The sequence below is a fragment of the Ailuropoda melanoleuca genome, chromosome 4, assembly GCF_002007445.2.
Source record: "Ailuropoda melanoleuca isolate Jingjing chromosome 4, ASM200744v2, whole genome shotgun sequence".
NCBI classification, from domain to species: Eukaryota; Metazoa; Chordata; class Mammalia; order Carnivora; family Ursidae; genus Ailuropoda; species Ailuropoda melanoleuca.
The window spans coordinates 25744641-25768361 of record NC_048221.1 but is presented as its reverse complement, the minus strand read 5'-3'; the positions used below and the strand labels follow the sequence as shown (position 1 = coordinate 25768361).

At 50.4% G+C, this 23721-nt stretch overlaps 1 protein-coding gene across 2 annotated transcripts; it reads left to right on the top strand.

Moving 5' to 3' along the window:
• Window positions 1-2552: 2552 nt before the first annotated feature.
• Window positions 2553-22472, top strand: FAM107A (family with sequence similarity 107 member A). Of its 2 annotated transcripts, none has more exons than XM_011231553.3 (4): window positions 2553-2684; window positions 17151-17325; window positions 18972-19128; window positions 19904-22472. In XM_011231553.3, the coding sequence occupies exons 1-4, from the start codon at window positions 2606-2608 to the stop codon at window positions 20009-20011; spliced, it is 519 nt and encodes a 172-aa protein (XP_011229855.2). In that variant the 5' UTR covers window positions 2553-2605; the 3' UTR covers window positions 20012-22472. The 2 variants fall into 2 exon arrangements, with proteins under 2 accessions (XP_011229855.2, XP_002913578.1); XM_002913532.4 differs by lacking the exon at window positions 2553-2684 and adding an exon at window positions 9698-9855.
• The last annotated feature ends 1249 nt before the right edge of the window (window positions 22473-23721 follow it).

Below are 23721 nucleotides of genomic sequence, written 5' to 3'. Positions count from 1 at the left end.
GAAAGTCTGAAAAACTATTACAGCCAAAAGGAGCCCAAGGAGACCTGACAAATGTAACCTGGTATCTTGGATAGGATTCTGGATCAGAAAAAGGATATTAGGTAAAAACTAAGGACATCTGAATAAGGTGTGGACTTTACTTAATAATAACATAGCAATATTACCTCATAAATCCTAACAAATGTGCCATACTATATACATGTACATCTATAGACATATAAGGCGCTCACAGAAAAACTGGATGCAGAGTATAAGGAACTCTCTGTACTGTCTTCTCCATTTTGCTCTAAATCTAAAACTGTTCTAAAAAAGTCTATTTTTTTAAAAGAGCATGTCTTATAAATGGCCCCAACATGCACATGTGCACGCATACATGTACACACACACTCTAAGGATGATAGTAATTTGTTCCTCTGGAGAGGACTTTGACCTCGATCGGTCCCTCCTGTGGGAACTCAATGACACTATGAATATCTCTTCAATCCTCCCCTGCCAAGGGACAGAGGGTCCTCACCTCCACCTACTTTCTTTCTGTTCACAGAAAGAATACTCTCCTCAGGCCATATTTCATAATGAAAATGAGAAGCAGAGACTAAATGGCTCAGGTAAGTCAGACCCACCTAGAATTCCTCAGGAGTGCAGCCAGAGTTAATCCCTTTCAAATGCTCTGTAAAAGCACATTACTTAGTCACAATTTTCCTGAACCCCCCACCTTGTTCAATAGCTGGCTTTGTTTCCCCCCTGCAGCAAAAGCTTTGGCACCATCTGGGTTCCAATATCAGCTCCATTACTAACTAGTTATGTGCTTGTGGGCAAGTCACTTGAACCTTATTTTCCTTATCTCTAAAAAGGGCATAATCATACTTGATCAAAGAGTGGATTAAATGAGATTAATAATAAATTGTATATCAATTCATCCTCCAAAGAATGGATATGAAATAGTCAATGCCAAATGTCTGTGATTGTGCCTGGCACTCATGATGTTTGGTTGTTGATGAGACACATGATCAGTCTGACCAATCAGTGACGTCCCCAAAGATCAAAGTGTGTCACTTGGGTTCTTAGGACCCCGGGGTTGTGACTGAGGAGCAGAGAAGTACAGAGATCTCTGAGTCACAGCAGAAGCTGGTCCTGGAAAGTGGCAAAGGACCAACTAGAGAGGACTTGGCTGACAGCTGGCCTAGGGGGCACCAAGGCTAGAGAGGACTGGAGAGGACACAGAGGCACAGGGAGACAGTACTGTGTGGCCAAATCAACAGCCAGCTCAAGATTCCGGGGCGCACACAGGCACAGCCTTGAACAGAGGCCATGCAGTACCGTGGACAGCTCCAGGGGTCTTTAGACTAGTGGTGTGGGCAGGGAACTGGATTGAGGCTTGGTTCCGCCAACTAGCTATGTGAGCATGAGTAAGCCACCTGAGCTCCCCCGAGTCTCAACGACTTCATCTCTCAACTGGAGATAATACCTACCCTTCAGCACTTTTGTGCAGTGTAAATGACAAAGCAGAGGGGCCGCAGAGTAGAGCGGCCCAAGTCTGGGGTCAGGCTACCTGAGTGTGTGTGTCCCAGAACGACTGATCCCAGATAAATTGCTTACCCTCTGTGAGCCTCAGTTTCCTCATCTGCAAAATTGGAAGGCTGATAGACACTAATTCAAAGGGTTGTGAAGTTAAAATGAAATAGGACATAAAGTACACAATGAACATTACTTTTTATATTAGAAGAAACTTAGCACACACCAAACAGAGGAGATAATCAGAATTGTCAGTTTCTTATATGTCTGGTTGACTTTGCTCCTCCACCTTTAGACTCTTTTGGTTGGTCCTCCCATCTCTGGCTATTAAAGGGATTGTAACAACTGGGAGAAATCAATCTGGTGGAGTCCCACCACAACTTTACTCCTACAGTAAAGCTCCCTGCTTCTCAGTGCCACTCGCCCCAAAACACTTTTTTTAATACCAGTATAGTGTTTGTTCTGCCCTAGCCGCTGTTCTAAGATTACATATAATACATATAGTCAGTATATGTAATACATTACTGCATACACATACATATTATCCTCGTGACCCTGTGGAAATAATAAGTACTGTGGTTATCCCCATTTTACAGCTGAGAAAACTGTGGCTCTAAGAGGTTAGGTAATTAAGTCGTGGGGTCACACAGTTATTAATTGGTGGCACTGGGACGTGATTCCAGGGATGCCACTTCAAAATCCCACACCCGCTTGTAGCATTCAACGAGGCCAGCGGCCAGGGAAATGGAGAAATGAGGAAGAGTAGGTGGAAGACCAAGGCTAGAAATCAGGACATCAGGTTCTCACTTGGCCCTGGAACCCCGGGGCCAGGAATCCTTGCATCGGACCCTGACCTGTGCCCTGCCTGCTGCGCGGGCAGCATACCTACCCTTGCCCCTGCCCTCTATCCCTCCCCCCGCGGTGCCTCCTCGCCCGGCGCGGCGCTGGGGCTCCGGTGGAAACTCGATCTGCAGCAGGGTTTGGGCCTCGGTTCGCGTCACGGCTGCGGAGGCGCTCCGGCCCCGGCCCGGAGTACTATCCCCCGCGCGCTCCCTGTCCGCAGTGCCGGCTCCGCAGTCGAGCGCACGGGCGCATGGCGCAGAGGCTGGGTGAGCGGCCACGGGACCCCGCCGAGGCCACGGGTCTCTACCGGGCCATGCTACTCAGGTCCGGTAAGTGAGGGCAAGGCCGCGGAGAGAGGGAGAGGGCAGGGCGGACACACTATGCTCAACCTGGCCAGCCCACCGCCGGGCACCTCGGTCCTCCTTCATTGCTCTGCTTTCCTCCCTTCTTTCATTCTTTTAAATTACTTTTCTGTGTTCTGCTTTCATTCCTTCTTTCCCTCCTCCATTCTTCCTTTGGGGGATCTACCATTAGCTATATCGCTTTATTCCAGTGTGTGAGTGCGCCGCCCCCCAACACAGACATATACACACGCGCTCGGGTTTCTCAACTATCAAAGTTCGGGGAGGTTCCATCTCCTGGCGGGTCTCTTATGCGCGCGAAGATGTTTGCAGGCGTGAGAGAGTGGAAAATGGGTAAGACCCGGGTTGCCCGCAGTGGGGCGTGAAGCAGCACAGACGCATAGCCGCTGGGGGTGTCCAGCGAGGAACGTACGTTGCCGCAGAAAGGCAAGAGAGCAAGTTACAGGAAGGGGAGAAACCATTTTTCTATATACATGCATGTAAAGGGGAAAAGATTTAGAAGGAAACACACGGTGGTTATTTTCAAGGATGAGAGTTGGATGACAAGGTGTTTCTTTTTTCTCTCTTATTTGTCTTTCTGTTTACTTATTTGCAATAAGCACATACTACTTTTCTACTCAGGACAATAAGAGATTTTTTATTTAGGAAAATGAAACAAACATGGCACATAGTGTAAAAATAATTGGGAAAACCAGAGATGTAGAAAGAAGAAAAGGAATGCCCGCAGTCAGCGTTTGGGGCGTTTCTTTCCGGACTTTGTGCTTGGAAAGAGAGGTTTAGGGAAGGTGAAAATCCATCTCGAGCGGGTCCCTGCCGGTTTAGAAAGCGTCAGGGGACTTGGGCTCACGGGGTAGCTATGATCTGCCGAATCGCCGTGGACAAACAGCCCACCCCACTCAGCGGTCCTGCCTGCAGACCCCTGGAGCCGAAGGCACGAGGGGAGCCATTGGCGTGCCTGGCCATTGCCCTGGCCCCACCACCAACCCCCCTGACCCTCCCCGGCCCCCCCTCCCCACCGGGGACTGACTGACTGCCTCTCTTAGACTGGCTACGCCCTGCGGAGATCCCCCACGCGGAGCTGCAGCTTGGGAACACTGGAACAACGGTTCTCTTAAATCCAAAAACAAGAACTGGCCAAGACTTCAGGACTGCCGGCGCCTTCCTGGGGGAGGGTCTTAAATCCGGCTAAGCTGGGGCAGGCAGAAAGGGAGGAGCTCTATAATTAGATGAATCCGATTTCAAATCCCAGCTCCGGCAGCGATTTCCCCGCAAAGCACTCCTCCTAGGTGTTCCCACCCACTGGCAATCTTCTCGCAAAGATGAGGAGGGGCTCTCTAATCTGAAGACCCTGTGTCCCCTCTAACCTGGAGCTGCAGCCATGAACCTCATTCAAAAGGCAACATTTTTCACTGGCAGACATAGCAGAGTCGTTCCCGGGGCCACATGCTTGCCCGGTATTTGTACCACACGCAGCTACAAGAAGGGCTTTTGACTGGGGCCTCGCGGAGGGAGTATTTACTTTGTGCTGGGCACTGCTGGTTCATTCGGTCTTAAGAATCCTACGAGATCACTGCTGTTTGTCATCCCCATTTAACAGATGAGGAGACTGAGCTTCAAAGAGCTTGGCAGCTTGCCCATGGTCCTGCTAAGAGAACACTTCTCTCCCACTATGGGGTAGAAAACACATGCAAACTTAGGACCCTCCATGTCAACCTCTGCACACCTCCTGAGATTAGTAATAATAGTGACCAATAATGCTGATCACTTGTTATTGTCACCTGCTTTGCCGAATTCTCTAACATCTGACATCTCATCAACGTAATTCATTTATTCCTTCAACCAATATTTATTGACCACCATTATATATTACCCCCATGCAAGGCACATGGATATACTCATAAATATAACAGATATGTCCCTCCTCTCAGGGAGGTAAGAAGTATTAACCCCTATTTTAAACATGAGGAGGGGTGCCTGGGTGGCGCAGTCCTTAAGCATCTGCCTTCGGCTCAGGGCGTGATCCCGGCGTTCCGGGATCGAGTCCCACATCAGGCTCCTCTGCTGGGAGCCTGCTTCTTCCTCTCCCACTCCCCTGCTTGTGTTCCCTCTCTCGCTGGCTGTCTCTGTCACATAAATAAATAAAATCTTAAAAAAAAAAACATGAGGAAATTTAGGCTCAGAAGATAACCTGACTTGTCTAAAGTCACACAGCCCATCAAGGGTGGACCTGAGATTCTGAGATTCAAACCCAGGGCCAGAGTAGAAGCACTATTCTGGTTGTCTCACACATAGAAAAGCAAGAAGAGTCGGGTGAGGATCCAGCTGGGCCATTTAGTGAAGAGGCAAGAGCCCCCATCCTTTAGAAGCCCCCAAGAATGGGGTTATGGAGTCAAGTCCAAAATGGTAGCCACCCATCTTCATTTACAGTAGTCTCAAGTCATGCTCCAAGTAAGAGAACGCTTCTAGAAAATTTTTCATTATTTTTAAATATTTTAATATTAAAGTATTACATGTTCACCATGACTATTTTGGGAAATTGAGAATAAAGGAGGGGAAGCCTTACCCACAATCCCACTAACTCTAAGCAGATACTGGTAACATTTGGGGGTATCTCCTTAAAGTCTTTGCTTGTGTGTGTGGTTGTGTTTGTTTTGCATTGCTGAGGTTATGTCAACTCTAGTCTTTAATCCCACTTTTTTCATGTGGATGAAAATTGTTATTGCTTTTAAATGGGTTTTCAAAATAACAGCGACCACTTCGGAGCCCAGACTCTGAGACACATAATGTGAGGACATCCCATGCAGGATCTCCTTTGTTCCTCAAAAGAATGTCTGCCCCATAGCAGAGATAAGGAAATGAGGAGTTGAAGGTCAACTAGCTGCCCAGCAGTGGAACGAGGAGTGGTCTCTGCATGACACCACAGTCCCTGCTCTTCACCGCTGAGCTGGAAGGGTCACCTCTGGGAATAACTTGGCCATCCCCAGGAAGCTGTGCAGGGCTGTAGTAGAGATCCACCTACATCCTACCTGGAGCTCAGCCAGCTTCCCAGCAAGGAGGGAGGCATCTCTCTGCAGCATGGACAGGGGACCAGCACCGCAGGTACCTGGGGACATCAGCAGCCGTGCTTCTCCCCATAGCCAGAGGGGCAGCCATAGCCTCCATCGCTGCCTGCCAGGCCGGGTTGCCAGATAAAAAAATACAGGACGTCCAGTTAAATCAGAACCTCAGATACACAACCAATAATATTTTAGCATAAGTATAACCCAACTATTGTATGGATATGCTTATACTAAAAACATTATCGTTGCTTTTCTGAAATTCGGATTTAACTGAGCATACTGCATTTTTATTTGCTACATCTAGCAACCCCACTGCCAGCGATCATGGAAGTTTGCTTGGCTTGACAAGCTATGGTCTGCCCAGGGTCCTCTCTGTCTCTCTCTCTCTACACACACACACACACACACACACAATCCTCTCCCCATCCTTAGCTCCACTGTCCATCATTTGCCAGGCTACAAGTGAGTTAAAATGTGCTGGGGCTAGGGGGCACCCCAGGGCCCCTCTGCAGCTAAGAGACCAGATTCATCAGGCCTCACCCCAGCTGAGTGGAGAGCCAGCTTTCTGAAACAAAACTTAGTTCTTCCTCACTCCCTGACACTTTCCTGTTTGCACACTTGAAATCCCTCCACCGGGTAAATTCTTCCTGGTTCAAATTTGTTGTAAAGGCAACTCTCATTGCTTTCATAATCTCTCCACGGATCCCATGACAAGTTTTTCTGCCAATACAGTTTCTCCCCCCCCCCACCATGTCCTTTCAACTGAGCATATTGGGGTGGGGAGAAGGTTGGATCCTAAGGCTGTTTTGTGGGTGGTTTCTCAGAAACCTCACTGAGGCCTTGAAAAGGGACCCTGGAGATTGAGTACAACGCTGAGGAGGAAGTTTGGAGTTGCCATGGGAACTTCTTGTCTGATGTTTGTGTACCCAGATAAGCTGCTCCAGGCGCCTATGAGCTTGGAAAAAGGGGAGCAAAAATGAAAGGAAAAATGTTTTTGGAGGGTTGTTTTTTTGTTTTGTTTTTAATGCAAGCTGCAGCTCCAGCCCATGGTAGATGCAGGGAAAGTCCCCAGCTCCCACTCCTGACTGCCTCTCCTGGTCTTCACTACCCCCCTTCTTTTTGGCTCTTCTAAGTTCCCAAGAAAACAAACTTCAAAGGGACAAGAAGGGAGTTGGGGGGGGTGCTCAACCTCTGGGATTCCCCTTCAGTTCTCGCAGGGCTGAGCAGGAATTCTGATCTCTAGGCCCCTCGTATTCCAGAGTCCTTCCTTTAGGGAGTTTTAGGGAGAATGGGAAGGCCTCCAGGGAAATCTCCATCAACCAAGTCAGGAGTCAGTAACTGGGGTTGAATTCGGCAGTAACCTGGAGTAAACTCCTAAAAGGCTCATTTGCCCAGAAGGCCTCTATTTTCCAATACGCAAAATGGACATGACTGAAACAGATGTGAATCATAACTATCATTGGTTGGAAAAGGTTGCTCTTTCTCATATTTTTAATCTTTATTGTTTTCTGAGAGCAAAAGCAATGTATGCTTGGTTTTCTGTTTAAGCCACAAACATTACAGAAATATTGTGACTAAAGAGAAGGGCCTGTAATTTTATGCTGTAGAATAGTGGTTCTCAAACTCATGGAGATAAACAAATCCCCAGGGGGACGTGTTAAAAATCCGGATTTGTAGGCCCCTCCCTCATAAGTTCCAATACAGCAATCCAGGAGCATGGCCCATTTTAATTCCACTTTAACACTTATTTCACAAATGATGGCTAGTCATGACATTTGAGTTACATTGATTTAAAACTGACCACTTCAGCAGTTCAGTATATATGCCTCCAGATTGGTCCTCTAGGTACTGTACGTACTAACTTCGGTAACTTGAAAAAAAAAAAGGGAGGGGAGGAATCATACCACATGTGATTTTACAGTTTGATTTCTCACCAAACATGTACCAGACATCTTTTTAGGCCAATAAATAGACATGCTTTGACTGAGCCCCATGGTGGGTACGGCATCATCTCTTACCGATGGGGTGTGGCTTGGGAGCGGTAGCTGTTCATCTTATAAACAGTAACACACACACACACACACACACAGGAAGATGCTACTATTAGAAGTCCAGGGGTGTCCATGTGGGACAGGAATACTAAGAAGGAAAAGGAAAAGCCCCAGCCCTCAGCCTGGCAGTTTGGTGGGTAAGCCCGACGGGTTTGCACACGGGATGGACTGTGAAAAGAGCTTGAATGGAACAGGCATAGTGAGTCCCAACTGCCTGGGGAAAATGGTGCCCAACCTTGGGGGATGCCTGCCCAACTCTCCTTGGTTCTCCATTGCTCTGGGGCTGTCATCAGAGTCTTTCAATAAAGAGAATCGAAGTGGAGATGAAGGTCATTGCTGGCATGGGGACACTCAGAGTCTGCTCCTTTGGAATAAGCTGGAGTAGGTGGCAAGCAGAAGCTGTCGGTTCCCCCAGGATCCCTCCTATCCCCCCGCTGTCAGAGGGCACCCGGACTGGTTCAGTTCAGCCACTGTGGGCCCTGGGAAATGCCCAGAAGAGCCATTTCCACAGCAAGACAACATGTGGCAACAAAGAGTGGCTTGACAAGAATTTAACGGCAATCTTTCACCACCAGAATTTAGTAAAATTAAGCCACAGAAGGACAGGAAGCCTGGGGAGGATACCATTCAAAGTACTTCAAGAGCAGCAGAATTTAGGAAGAAGTAACAAAAAGGAACATGTGTTGGTTCTAGAAAATTCTTTCATATCCAAGAATTTGTGACTGAGTTTATTTAAGTGGCTCCAGGATGGCCGGCTTTGTCAAGGCCTCCCAGGCCAGGCACAACCTGCTCCCTGCCTCCCTGTTCAACCCCATGCCCCACCTCCCCCTCCAGCCCCGCTGGCCGTCTTCCGCCATATCAGACTCAGTCCCACCCTGGGGCCTTTCCGCTGGCTCTGCCCACTCCCTGGAATATTCTCGTATGAGAACACACATCACATTGCTGACTCCTTCTCACCACCCAGGCCTCCCTAAAAGGTCAGTGCCTTGGTGTCCACCCTTCCTGAACTTAGCCCCTCCCCTCCACTTCACCCAGTCTTACTTTCAGCCCAACATTCATCACAGGTCAAAGTGTCTGATTTATCTCCTTTTTTGTCTGACTCCCAGCCCACCCGTGAATACAGGTTCCCAGAGCCCAAGGCTGTCATTCACCCCATAGCCCCAGCACTTGGAACAGTGCTGGGAACGCAGTAGGTACTCAACAAAGGTCAGTTAATATAATAACATAGGCCAAAGAGGACACACATTGCCTTTTTACTGCCCCTGTTCACGGTTGATGGACATCTTGGGCTTCATGGCCTTCTAGCCAACCAAGACCCTTCACCAAAGAACTGGTGCCTGAGCCCAGCTGGCCGACTCGAGGGCCCTCTCAGCCCACATCTCATCAGCTTCCACCTTCCTCACACTCTCAACTGTGCAATGTCCCCGTGGCTCCTCTCCGAAGTTCAGAGGAAGTTCAGAGCGTGGAGTAAATAAGATGTATGGAGATCCTGACCCGTCAGTGGATGACCAAGACCTGAGCCCCAGCCGGTCCCCCCTCCCTTCCCACCTCAGAGCCCGGTTCCCTCCTGAAGCCTCGGGCACTGTGGCCGGAACTCGGCTCTCCCTCCCCTGGGGAGGCTCTGGAATGCACTCTCGCTGACCCTCCCATTGGAAACAAGGGAAATGCCTCTGTGCAAGCCCTCGCTCAGACAAAGCTTGGCAGGGTTCTTGGTCCTCCACAATCTGACCAAATAGGTATTTACTTGCGCCTCTCGAGCGTGTGGCTAGGACGCGGTGTTCCGCATTGTGGAAGTGGCCGTGCACCAAGTGAAATATCCGTTACTATAGTAACAGTTCCTTTTATTGATACCAGAATAAACAGGAATGCAGAGCTGCCTCACTCGCTGGCACTGCAGCCGCCCGCCATCCTCAGGGGTTTAAGAACCGCCCTTCAGAGGCGGCCCTCCTTGCTAGCCTGGGACTTCCCAGCGGAGTGAGGGACCCAGCCTCGGCTCCCGAGTTCCCTTCCCGGAGACGCAGCTGAGAAGTAAGCCCGTTTCTCTTGTTTCCCTTGCTGTGGAGCTAGGGGCCATGTGGGAGGAGGTTCAAGGGACTGGACAGAGGGCCGTGGAGCCCCGGGGCAGGGGAGCTGAGCTGTTTGAGCTGGGGTACCCGGGCTCTAGCCCCCATCCAAGTCTGTTATTGCATAGCATAGCGGGTTTAATCCTCATTACTAGACAGACAACAGGCCAGGGTGCCGCAGGGCACAAGTCAGAGAACCCAGGTCTTGGCACCAGAGTTCCCAGCTTCAATTCAGGCTCCTTCCTTTACTGGCTGTGTGAGCTGGGGAAGTCAGATGACCCCTCAGAGCCTCACTGTCTTCCTCGGTGGAAAGGAGTAGTGACAGCAGCCACCTCATCGGTCTGTGGTGAGAACTTTCCGAGCCCTGGCCGCAAGGGGCTCCACGCAGCATGCGGGCACGCGTGCGTGCTAACGTGGGAACTGCCTGTGGAAGGTAACTCTAGCACCTTGCAGTAGAGGCAACCCCCAGACTGAGCTAGAAACCAGGGGTTCGGGGTATCACTTTTTGGAACTGCTGCCAAACCTGGCTGGTTTCCCCAGCTGCGAGCAGCCCCAATAGCTGCATCTCCAGGGGCTTGGACCCTGAGGGGCGCTAAGCTTCTTTGGTGGTAAGTACCTGCCAGGATTGTTCTGGAGGCATATTCCGAGTGGAATGGCTGGCGTCATGCCACTGGTGGGCTAGCAGGAATATCTAGTCTGCTGACACTCATTCCTTGCACCATACTCTGCACCAGCCTGGCTAAGGGCCTTCCTGTCCAGCTATGGAATTGATTCGAACCCCCGAATGCCCACCCAGACCTTCTCCTCACAAACTGGGAGGTCACCGCGGACCCAAAGCAAAATGTTTAGGATTTTCGAACCATTTTCCCATGGAGTAGGGGAACTGCATCCAAATGGACAAGGAGCTCTGATTCCAGGCAGGGGCCACCAAAAACACTGTTCTTTGATCTCTGGTCAGTGAAACACAAAAGGTCATTTTCCCTATTGGGAGGAAAAAAAGCAAGAAGGGATTGGGAAACCCAGTGGCCACACTTGTCATTGAACGCCTCTCTCTCCTTTGCCAGTGATTATTTAAAAAGCCTCTCTCCTCCTCTACCTTTCCGCCTCTTGAAATATTGAACCAAGAAGCTCCCACGTGTGTCCTGAACCCACGGCTTGAGTGGTAATGAGGAACAAAGGTGCAGGAAGGGAGAGCAGGGAAGACTGACCAACACCCCGGAGAGGGAAAGCCACCAGCTGGTCCCCTCCTAAACAAAGGCCAGTCCCTGGGCAGACAGGACTGTGGATTCTGGCTCAAGCCCAAAGTGGCTCCGGCTGGCCTGGGGCTCCCGGTGAGTCTGTACTTCCCTTGGGCTAGGAGTTCTCCAGCAGCCAGGCCTCTGGCAGTTTTCATCTACAAAATAAGCATAATAAAACAGTACCTCTGACAGCCTCCCAGGGCAATTGTGAGATCCAGATGCAGGTGAGTGAGCCTTCACCAAATGCTGAATGCTCACCACAGGTACCCTCAGGAAAGGAGAGTTTGCTTTCTGTGAGTATCACGGTGCCAGGCACTGGACTAACCATGTCATGCACATTTTCTCATTTCACCCTCTAAACAGCCCCATGAGTAGGTATGGCCATTATCCCCATTGAACAGAGGCTCAGAGAGGTGAAGCTATTTGCCCAAGGTCACACAGCTAACAGGGAGTAACCCACCATGATCCAACCCCAGCCTGTCTCCTCCAAAACATTTGCCTTAACCTTGCTGCTTGACTGGCTCATGTGTCATTTGTTATAACTGATGCCATCAAAGACAGAACCAGAGCCACCAGGGCAGAGAGGCAGATGAAGGGGACATTAAGGCCTTACCTCAGAATCCACTGGGACCTAGGTCTCCACCACCACTCCTTCCCTTCAGTCTCTCCTCAGTGCTGTCCTGCGTCCAGGGCGGCTGCCATTGTTTGGTTTCAAAGCCACCACCATCACATCAGCCACGCAGCCCCAGCGGCTCATGAGCTCATGCTGGGAGAACTTAGTGATCCCAGCTGAGCCGTGCCTGGCATGGGGCTGGTGTCTGCAGAGGCCCTGGGGAAGAGCTGTGGAACCTCTTGGGTTAAGCAGAAACAGGGAAGAACCAAGGGAGAAGCTCCCAATCTCTCCCCTGACCTTTTACTACCCACCCCACCCTGCCCCCAAAGATGAAGTCAGTCCCACAGTCTGCAGAGTAAGCAAGAATAATTTGCCCATCTTGAAGTCATGTAAGATACTCACTTTAGCTGTCACCTACTGGCTGCGCCTGCCCCTGCCCAGCTTGGCTCATTCCGTCTACACAGCATCATGATTTTACAGAGAAGGAGGGTCCTCGAGGTTAAGACCCATCCAAGGTCACCCAGAGGCTGAGAACTATGACCTTAACCAGCCCTGCCCACCATAACCAGGTCAATCAGTCAGCTGAAATCACTCAGGCCGAAGCAAAGATTTTTTATTTTTAAACTCCATGGTTTACAAAACTTCTGACTATTGGAATCTCTTGGGAAGCTTTTTAAAATCCCAAAGGCCAGGCTGCCTCCTAGGCCAATGACATCAGAATCCCTGGGATGCCACTCAGGCACTGGTATTTTTAAAACTTCCTCTGGTGTTGCCAATATGGAGCCAGGGTTAAGAGCCACTGATTAAATCACTGTTGTTTCTAAAGAGGATAAGAAAGCTCCATCCAAGACTAGGACCGGGATTTATTGGTAATTGTTAATAACAGCTAATGGGGTGGCCACACTGTGCAATTCCAGGGGCTCCACTCATAGTTGAATTCACAGGAGTGAGGCCCTAGAGTTGTGCAGTGCACAACCTGCCCTGATGTATTTGGCTGCCCAGATAAGTAGCCCTATTGAGTCTTCAACTCTGTGCTAGGCACTTGCCAAGCACCAAGCAAGGATCCCCTCATTTATTTTGCAACAACCTCATGAGGAAGGATGCTGCATGAGAGCAGCTGATGCACATTCTCGACTCTGCTGTTCTCGAGGAAAGCAGCCTTATAGACAGTAAGTGATGCGTGGGCATGGCTGTGTTCCAAAGCGGTTGAATTTGGTCCAAAGGCTTAGTTTGTGGACTTCTGCTGCAGAGGAAAGGCAAACTTGCCCAAGGCTAAGAAGGGACAGAGCCAACATTCAAATCCAGGTCTGCAAGGCTCCAGTGTCTATACACCTAAGCTTCATTCTGCTTTTCTTTGACAGCCAGTGAAGGATTTTTCACTGGCCTTTTCACTTTCTCCTCCATTGGCCTCCCCCTCTTCTCCTCCAGCTCTTCTTTTGGGCATTCATCTTTGTCTTTTCAGAGGCGACCTCACACTCTGCCCCCATCATGGCCACTTCCCTGAGGGTCTCTGATCTCTCGGGTCGCCCCAGCTGCCTGCGAGACCCGGCCAGAGCAGCCCTGGGATTGGACCCCACCTCTGCTCAGTAGGCCCACCTGCCCCTTCCCCAACCCAGGGCAGCCCGGATTTTCTTCGCCTAGCGTCTGGGCTTTGCTGAGCAGCCCCTGTCGTTCCAGCACCTGTGTGAGGTTCTTTGACAGGGGCCTCTTTTCACTAAACTAAAAGGCAGTAAGGCTGGCTGAGCGGCTCTCTGAGTCCTGGAGGGCCCCCACGAGCTTGTCCACAAATCTCATGCGTGTCATTTCTGCAGCTGGCAAAAGCAGCGGTTTTCCCAGCCTGCAGTTGTGGTCTGAAGAACCAGCCACATCCTTCGGGTTCCCTGCCTGAACCACCACACCGCCCTAGCCTCAGGAAGACACCATCCCCCACAGCTACATGCTGATTTCATTTAAAAAATAAAATAAAATAAAAAGGGCCGGAGCCGGAGCTGATCACTGGTTGGACTTGGGTGCAGGACTGGCTATATACACACAGGGCCCCTCTTCCAAGCAGGAGTAGGAGGAAAGAGTCCCGCGGGGGCGGGGGAGGGGCTGGCCCTGGGGCAGCCCGCCCATTGGCTGGCTGGTGACCTATGGGGTGAAGAGTCTCAGCCTGGCCAATCAGATGCTTTTCCTCCGGAATTTAACAGGAGGGAGACCCAACGAGTGCCCGGTGGAAGTCAAAGAAACCAAAGTCATTTCAGTAAAAATTTCCCAAAACCTGCTGACAGTTTCTCCCCACACGCCAGAAAGAATGACCTTTTTAAACATCGAAGGAGACGCACTCTTTCCCTGACTTGAACCCACCCGTCCCCCCTCACACCACTCTCCCTGTCACTCACTCACTCATGCCACTCCAGACATACTGCTTTTTTTGTTCCCTGAACAGACCAAGCTTGTGCAAGGTACATGAGTCACACAGGCTGTTCCCCCCTTCTGCCCCCAAACACCCTCCTTCCTTCTTCTCCATCCTCAGATCGGAAATGTCAGCTCCTCAGAGAGACCCTCCCAGGGCACAGGGCAGAAGGTGGGTCCTCCTGTTAGTCTCTAACCCAGCTCCCTGGTTCCTTCAGTGGGCTCCTGGCAATTTGCAATCACTAGTTTTTATTAGTTTGTGTACATGCTTACTGTCTGCCCCCCAATACAATGTCAGCTCTGTGAGAGCAGGAAACTTGTTTGCTTAATTCACCTCGTGTGTGCAGTGCCTACCACGAAACCCAGCAAATTGTAGGAACTCAAAACATATTGTAGAATGAATGAATGATTTTATTGTGTACGTTCTCAATGGTCATTCCTGTTATGCAGGAGCCCTTGGTTTTGTGTACTTACTTTGTATCTGTCCACGCTATTGAATTCTCTCATTTTCTGTTAATTCACTAGGGAATTCTGGGTATATAGTGATACCTTAAGCAAATTAATTCTGCCCTCTTCTTTCCTAAAGTTATGCAACTTATTTGTTTCCTGCCTTATGGCTTTGCTAACATACAATACAGTTAGTAATTTCAAAGATGGTGTGACTGATGAAAAATATGAAGTTCTAGAGATGCCTGGGTGGCTCAGTCGGTGAAGTGTCTGCCTTCAGCTCAGGTCGTGATCCCAGGGTCCTGGGATCGAGTCCCACATCGGGCTCCCTGCTCATCAGGGAGACTGCTTCTCCCTCTTCTTCTGCCTGCAGCTCCCCCTGCTTGTGCTCTCTCTCTCTCTGACAAATAAATAAAATCTTTTTAAAAAAATTATGCAGTTCTAGAAGGTTTGGGACACCAAGGGACTAAAGCAGGGTGAACAGCCAAGAAGCTACAGCAGTTATTTAAGTGTGGTGTGATAATGGGCTGGATGGGATGAGAACTGAGCACACAGGAAGTAAAGAGGATAGCTGAAAACCACTCAGATAAAGATTTGGTGGGACTGGTCATGGGAATAGGAAGCAGAAGGGGAAAAAATTCCCCAAACTCCAGTCTGAATCAGAGTGTTCTAATGCATTGGCTCCCAGACAAAGTAAGCCCTCAGAGTAAGAAAATATCCACATTTTAGGGGCACCTGCCTGGCTCAGTCAGTAGAGCATGCGACTCTTGATCTTGGGGTGATGAGCTCAACCCTCACGTTGGGTGTAGAGTTTACTTTAAAAAAAAAAGTCCACATTTTTAAAAGATGATGGAGCTGATATAGCCAACTGTTTATTTTGTCAAGTACCCATTTTTAACTATCAAATATACTACCACAATCTTTAAAAACCAGACCTGGGAAGAATAGAACCTGAAAATAACAGCCTTATGAAGACAGAGAAGAAAAGGAATTAGAATTCTCATTTCAGAAGCAGTTCTGAGAATGTGAATTCAAGAAAAAAAAATTAGCAGGTATGTTTTATGCTCTGACACTTCATCTGGCTACTTCCAAAGTATCTTGTAATAATTAAACGTTTTCCAGTTTACACAGCACCTTTACAAATGTGATCTCGCTTAATCCTCCAAACAGCACCCTGCAATGGGTAATAATAGAAATGCCAAACATGTGTCTGGTGAGCCACCATTTGCAAAACATAATCTCCCCCCTTGATGCCGACATTCCCTGACATGTCACCTTGCAATTTATACCCTACCACCACCCTCCTCCCATATTTCCCAACCCCACTGGTCTATTATCTACTTCCAGCTTTTTGTGCATACCACCATCCCTAGCTAGTTTACCTGGAGAACTGCTGTTTATGCCAGTGCTTGGCATTGAGTATAGGGAGCAGAACCAATGCCTCAATTTTCATTTGCATTACTAAACAAAGCTGGTAGCCAGACTGTGCCATCCCTTGGAGACTTTTTTTTTTTAAGATTTTATTTATTTGACAGAGATAGACAGCCAGCGAGAGAGGGAACACAAGCAGGCGGAGTGGGAGAGGAAGAAGCAGGCTCCCAGCGGAGGAGCCTGATGTGGGGCTCGATCCCATAACGCCGGGATCACGCCCTGAGCCGAAGGCAGACGCCTAAGGACGGCGCCACCCAGGCGCCCCTGGAGACTTTTTCTTAAGAAGTCTTCCTTTCTCTGTCTCTGTCTCTCTCACACACACACACACGCACACACACGCTCTCACACATGCACACACATGTGCATACACACGCACGTGCAGTCTCACACATGCACGCGAGTGCACACACACACACAGACACATGCATAGAAGCTTGTTCTGGGGTGTCACAAGGATACAGAGCTAGCTTGTAGGGGCAGGGGCCCTTCTGCCCGAATTTCAAGTAAGCTGACAAATTTCAAGGCGCTGTGGTGGAAGCAAGGCTATCAAGAAGCCAGCTAACTGCATTAAAGATGACAGCCATCACTTTGTAATTAGAGACATAGCCATTCTGGGATTTCATACTCTCCTCTCTGATCTGGAGAAACTGCAAAGCTGGACGCTTCCCTAGAGAATGTGGAATGATGGAGAGGGAAACTGGACAATATGGGGTGATGGTTCCTTTTTATCACTATATTCATCCAAATTTTATAAATGCACACTGTTTTTTTTAAGTATCTTTTCTTTTTCTGATTTAACGTGCACTGAAAAACAGAAACTCAAGCATAATTCTTTTTATAGGATATTGTTTTCTCCAAAATCAGACCAAAAACATATGCATGTGTCAACCCATAGTTTGTACCCCGGTGTTTCACCCCCACACCCCGCTTTACCAACAGCATCTCCGATCCTTACAATCATATCCATCTCACAAATGAGGAGACCAAGGCTCAGAAGGTCAGGTAGTCGGCCCAGAGCTGCACAGTGGCAGATGGCCGAAGCCCGTCTAACATCGGAAGCCTTCAGCTGTGCCCCATGGGGGTGGGGGAGATGGTGGATCCTGCTCTGACCAACCCCAACCCCCACTGTCTCTACAGCCTCGATGTACTCGGAGATCCAGAGGGAGCGGGCGGACATCGGGGGCCTGATGGCCAGGCCCGAGTACAGAGAATGGAATCCAGAGCTCATCAAGCCCAAGAAGCTGCTGAACCCTGTGAAGGCCTCCCGGAGCCACCAGGAGCTGCACCGAGAGCTGCTCATGAACCATAGAAGGTGGGAACGGAGCTCGGTTGCCTCTGCCTGGCAAGCATCTCCTCAGACCTGCTGGGCCTTTCAGAGGTGCCCCTTGTGCAACACAGGGCTGAGGGTACCCCACACAGTCACCACAAAAACCTTGAGGGTCTAGTTCCCAGTGATCCCCAAGAGCCCTGCTCTCCCTCCCAGCTAACCACTCATGCCTGCCCTCCACATACATTTACTGAGCACCTACTATGTGCCAGGCACGGTGTCCAGACCTGGGCACAAGAAGGAACAGGATCCAGTTCCTGCCTTCACAGTGGGGATGGATGCATAACCACATGCTATGGTGAGGGCATAAATGGGCCTGGGAGCTCAGAAGACACACCTGGGAGTGGTCCAAGGTGACCTTACAGAGGACAGGATGGTCAGCTGAAGCCTGAAGGGTGGGCAGGTGTCAGCCAGACTAGGAGGTGAGCATCAGCTGGTGGAAGCAAGTATGTTCCCAACAAAGGGAAGAGCATGTGCGAAGAGAGAGGAGACACAATTAGCTCAGGGTGTTTGTAGCATCAACTTTGAGGCTGGCCAGAGGAGATGTGTTGACCTGGAAAGGGTCTCAAGCAGGGTTGTCAAAATCACGGGGGGGAGGAGGGCATGAGTGGAGCAGGGAGGCCAGGGGTGCAATGAAAGAAAGAGACAGGCTTGCGGTGGCAGGGCTGGGACTCAGAAACGGAGGGAATGTGAAGGAGGCCTGGGAAATACCTCCCAGCTGGCTAGCACCAAGAGGAAGGCGCCGGCGCCTCTGCAGCTCCCTCTACTGGCGCTTTCTGGTATTGGCCCGGGCTAGGATTCTCATTCTATTTTCAGCTCTGTGCAAGACCTTCCAGCAGGTGTCATTTTCTATCTTCAGTGGGTTCTATTTTTCTTGCTTAGTGTATCATGTGTATTTTCTCCGAATGTTTTTTAGAGTCATCCCTCTTAATGTCAAAAAACACCACCACCATAGAAAAAAACAAAAGCCTAAAGACAAATCAGGGAAATATTTGCAATATAAAACAGACAAAAGTATGTGTACATATCACTTATAAACCCATAAGGAAAAAAAATGAACAAAGATAGGTACAGTTAGTTCACAAAAGAAGAAATTCAAATGACCAGTACACATCTCAAAGGCTATTATTCCATGTAACTAAGAATAAGAGAAACACAAATGAAAACCAGATTTTATTTCTTGCCTACCAGATTCTCAGATATAAAAAGGCTGGATGGTGACAGTGTGGAGAAATAGATGCTCTTGTACACTGATAACAGAGTATAAATTGGAGAGCCTTTCCTAAGGGGCAGATGGAAATATGTATCCAAAATCTTTTAAAAGAGACTGACCCAGCAATTCCACCTCTAGAAACATATCCTGAGCACATAACCGGAAATGACATAACACCTGGTCTCTGCCATCAGACAGGCCTGGGTACAAATCCTCGCTCAGCCCCTTCCCAGCTGTGGCTTGGGCTGGTGTCTTAAGTCCTAGGAGCCTCCCTATAAGGGGACAGGAATGGGACCACCTCCTGGGGCTGCAAGGGGGGTTGTACGACACAATGGTATAGGTTGGTGTCACTACGGGGTGCAGCCCTGAGACTGGGGGAGGGGGAAGTTGGGGTCTCCTGACGGCTCCCCCCACCCAGGGGTCTGGGCGTGGACAGCAAGCCGGAGCTGCAGCGTGTCCTGGAGCACCGCAGGCGGAACCAGCTCATCAAGAAGAAGAAGGAAGAGCTAGAGGCCAAGCGACTGCAGTGCCCCTTTGAGCAGGAGCTGCTGAGACGGCAGCAGAGGCTGAACCAGGTGGGTGGGAGCGCCCAGCCCTGGCTCCAGCCTCCTCCGGGAGGGACTGTTTCCCCCCTGCCCCCCGCCCCCCCCCGGAGGAGCCCTGCATGTGGCCGCAGCTGGCAAGAAGGAGGAGATGACGATGCAAAATGAGGACTCAACCAACCGTCCCCCACTGGCCTAAGTCCTCACTCTGCCACTTGCTTTGCTGTGTGACTTTGAGCCCGTGACCTCCCCTCTCTGAACCTCAGTTCTCTTATCAGCCCAATCTATCGCACGCTGGTCCTGGTTCCATTCTCACTGCCGCCCTGCGAGCCAGGGGGCGTTCCCATTTTAGAGAGGAGGAACCTGAGGCCCCGCTGAGGAAAGCGATTTGCAGATTTGCACGAAGCTTCCCAGGGAAAACTTAGTCTTATGCTCTGTCACCCCAGCCACGAGGCTGGTGGCAAAGCTGCTCCCCAGTTCTGTTTCCCCAGAGAGGATCCCTGCTCCAAACACTGTGGTTTGGGGAATAGGAATTTCCCCTAGCCAACCCCCCCAACACACCCACTTCACACTTTTTTTTTAAAGATTTTATTTATTTATCTGACAGAGATAGAGACAGCCAGCGAGAGAGGGAACACAAGCAGGGGGAGTGGGAGAGGNAGAGGAAGAAGCAGGCTCATAGCAGAGGAGCCTGATGTGGGGCTCGATCCCATAACGCCGGGATCACGCCCTGAGCCGAAGGCAGACGCTCAACCGCTGTGCCACCCAGGCGCCCCCACTTCACACTTCTGTTTCTTCTCTCCTTTAGCTGGAAAAACCACCAGAGAAAGAAGAGGACCATGCTCCCGAATTCATCAAAGTCAGGGAAAACCTGCGGAGAATCGCCACGCTAAGCAGTGAGGAGAGAGCTCTGTAGCGCAGGGTTGTTGAGGCCCGGCCCGAGCGAGCGGCCCACCCCTGGCCCCCACGCCCTCCTCCAGCCCTTCTGCATCTGGCAGCCCTGAGCCCCCAGCCTGGGGACATCTGTGATGTGCATGCTTGCTCTTGTGAAAATGCCCCAGAGGGCCAGAGCCCTCCTTCCCACCCACCAAGAAGCTGGGGGGTGGGGGCGCTAAGCTCCCAGGCTTTTCCTTCTGAGCACTCACTGCTTCTGCTCCTAAAGGAAGCTGCTGCCGAGAAAACTTTCCCAAGGCACCTCTCCCTGAAGGAGCTTCTGAGCTGAGATTTTTCTGGCAGAATTGGGAAGGAGAGAAAGGCACCTCTTTGGCCGGAGCAGGCCCCCTTTTTGCCCAGGCCCCACGGAGCCCTGCTTCTCTGGGCAGCCCAGCTCCCTGCTCTCAGAAAACTTCCCTGATTGTGGTTTTACCTGCAGCCGCGTGTGGGGCAACTAAGTAGAGCACCTCAGAACACCTGCTCTGAAAGCCAGCTGAGGGGAATATGGTTCAAGGGCAGCTGTCCTCGGTGAGGAAGGGCGGGGTCGCTCCCAAGGCGGCCTTGGGGCTCACATCCTGCCAGGTCACAAGAGTACTAACAAGGACAGCTCCTTAGAGTGGGCCAGCTTCCCCCACACCCATGCTTTTGCTTTTTCCCCTCCACAGCCCTCCTGTCTGGGCCTTGTAACCACACCTAACCAGGGCTGCAGGCTTCCTGCTCCCAGAAGTCTAGAACAGCGCTTGTCAAACTTTATTGTGCCTACGAATCACTGGGGATCTTGTTATAGGACAGCTTCTGACTCCGTAGATCTCGGGTGGGGGCTGAGAGGCTGCGTTTCTAACCAGCTCCTGAGCCGCTGGCCTAAGGACCACACTGTAAGCAGCCAGGTGTAGTAAATACCAGAAACATCGTCCCTGGGGCCACCTCTGCCCCCCAACTGCCAGGAATCTCTGCCCTGGGCATTCCACACCCTGCCTCTGCAGCTCCAAGGGCTCTCCACCCCGTTCCAGGGCCCTCAGGCCTGGGAAGACATTTGCCGAGCAAATTATGTCGGTGATGTAATTGCCATTGTCACTGGAGAAGTATAGCATCACCAATCTGCATTTTCTTACCCCACCGTTCGGATGCAATTCTAGCCAAAAAAAAATTATTTTACCTTTTCCTGAAGCCTATGGAGAACAAATATAAAGTAATTTCCAGGGGCCTTCCGGAAATATGAACAGGGGCTTGAAGGCCCCACCGCCACCCTTACAGAAAGGCTCCTTTGCACCCCCATTTCCAGCCCCTGCCTGGTGTCCACCACCTGAGCCAGCTCCAGTGAATTCACTCATTCTTCCTCGAAAATCCCTCCACACACGAGACCACATTTTTCAACCTTTCGCTTCTATCCCGTTGTTAAAGATTTAGAGAATAAACCAGGCCAGTTTCTCTTTTCCCCCCATGAAGAATAAAATCCCTGGCTCTGGCTTTGCAAACCCACCATTTCAGGTGATGGGGCAGTGTTAACAAAGCATTTCCTTTCACCCCCCCCCAAAAAAAAACTGCCAGAAAAAGCTGCCGCTGGAATGTTATTTTATTCCTGGACCAAAAGTGGGACGTGGAGGGGGAAAGAGGTCATCCTGGTCTTAACTCCTAACTGAGTGGTTTGAGGATGACCACAGACGTTGCCCTTTTCCTGGGTGGGGTGCCCGCCAGTGTAAATAGACAGGCTGTGTGTGTGCCAGTGTGGGTGTGTGTGTTGAGTCAAGCTCTAAAAGGTTCTTGACTGTGTCTTAGTGAGAACGTGGTAATGCTATTTTAGATGTCTGCCAGGTGAGAGCAACCCTAAAGCACAACCCCAAATAAAGGCCACCATTTCCCCAAAGTCTCCCCCACCAGGCTATGTGTTGTGCAGACATGTGGAAAGAAGCAAGACAGAGCATGTAGGATGGAGTAGGCCTCTCAGAGAGGATGGTTGAGATTTACTCAGTGGTCCCCAGAGGTGCTCCGTGGAGACAGCAAGCCATGGAGATGAAGCCACATTGTCCAGTGGAGCCATGGCAGCCGCCCACGTCTACTCCCCTTCTCTCTGGCTGCCTCCCACTGTGGAGGGTGTAAATCCCAATTCCTACTGTTCCAGCCTCCTTTGCAGCTTGGGGGGAGGGGAACCTGTGACCAGGTATGGCCAGTGAAATTTAAGAGGAAGTCTATAGGAGCTTCTGGGAAAGATTATGCTTTTCTGATGAAAGAGTCAGATGTGGGTAACACCTCCCTGCCCCTCCATTCTTCCTGCCTTGATTGAGGATGTGATGCCTGGAGCCACAACAGCCATCTTGCTACCATGAGAAAAAGGCCAAGAGCATCTCAGAGCACTGACCCTGTCATCATTTGACCAAGCCAATGCCAGCAGCCATCCTCCTCCAGAATTCCTGTAAATATAAAGAAAACCCTCTTTGTTTAAGCCATTGTTGGTCAGTCTCTGTTACTTGCAGCCAAAGTATTCCTACACAGAAGGCCAGACCTGATGCTTAGAATTACCAGCACACTCCACTGAAAATCCAGATTCCTCTTTCTCATTAGAAACCAATTGGAGGGGCTCCTGGGTGGCTTAGTCAGTTAAGCATTATCTGACTTTTGATTTCAGCTCAGGTCACGATCTCAGGGTCATGGGATCAAGCCCCATATCGGGCTCCATGCTCAGCGGGGAGTCTGCTTGAGGATTCTCTCTCCCCTTCTCCCTCTGCTCCTCCCTCGCCCCTTGCACACTCACACGCACGTGTGCGTTCTCTCTCAAATAAATCTTTAAAATAAGTAATTAATTTAAAAAAAAAAGAAAGAAAGAAAAACTAACTGGATTCGGATCTCCGGCAGCAATGCCTAAAATCTGTTTTTCTGTATCTTCTCCTCGTAGCCCATGCACTAGTCTGAGAACTGGTATTTGGGCCTCCTTAATTCACACATCATTCAAGACGGATTTGCCGAGTGCCTGCTCTGTGCCAGGCAGCATGCCATGTACTGGGGAAGCAGTGGGACACAAAACGTTTAGATGGTTGCCGTGGCCTCCATCTAAATGGTCTCCCTGTTTCTGCCCTGCCGCCTCAGCCCATTCTCAAGAGAGCAGCTAACTTGAGCCTGAGAACGTTGAAGGCAGGTCTGGCCACTCCTCTGCGCAGGGCTCTCCCTCGGCCCCTGTAGCGGCCTTCCTGCCACCCGGAAGGCCCCACCTGCCCGGCTCCCTCTTCACCTCCGGCCTTCTGCCTTCTGCCCTGGTCCCCACTTCCACAGCTCTGGCTGCTGGCCTGGCCTGGCCTCATCACACCACCACCCACATCCCACATCCCATGAGGTGCTTTTTCACCTTCCCTCAGGGAGCCATACAGTCCTCTCCCCCACGTTCTTCAGGTCTTTTTTCTATGCTCTTTCTAAACGAGGCCCTCTGTGGTCAACCCGTCTGAATCCCAGCATCTCCTATACACTTCCTACCCCTTCCTTCCCGGTCTTATTTTTCCTCCGCGCCATTTGCCGCCATCCAACACATACCACACTGGTTTACCTTCCGTGTCTCCCCCAGTGGTAATGTCTGCTCCATGAGGGCAGAGATGTTTGTCTTTCTCGTTTCCTGCTGAATCCCAAATGGCTGTCCTCGCTCCTCCTTCCCCACCAGCAGTGGGCCTGGCCTGTGCCAATCTCCGGCAGAACTGGGCCCCAGGGCCC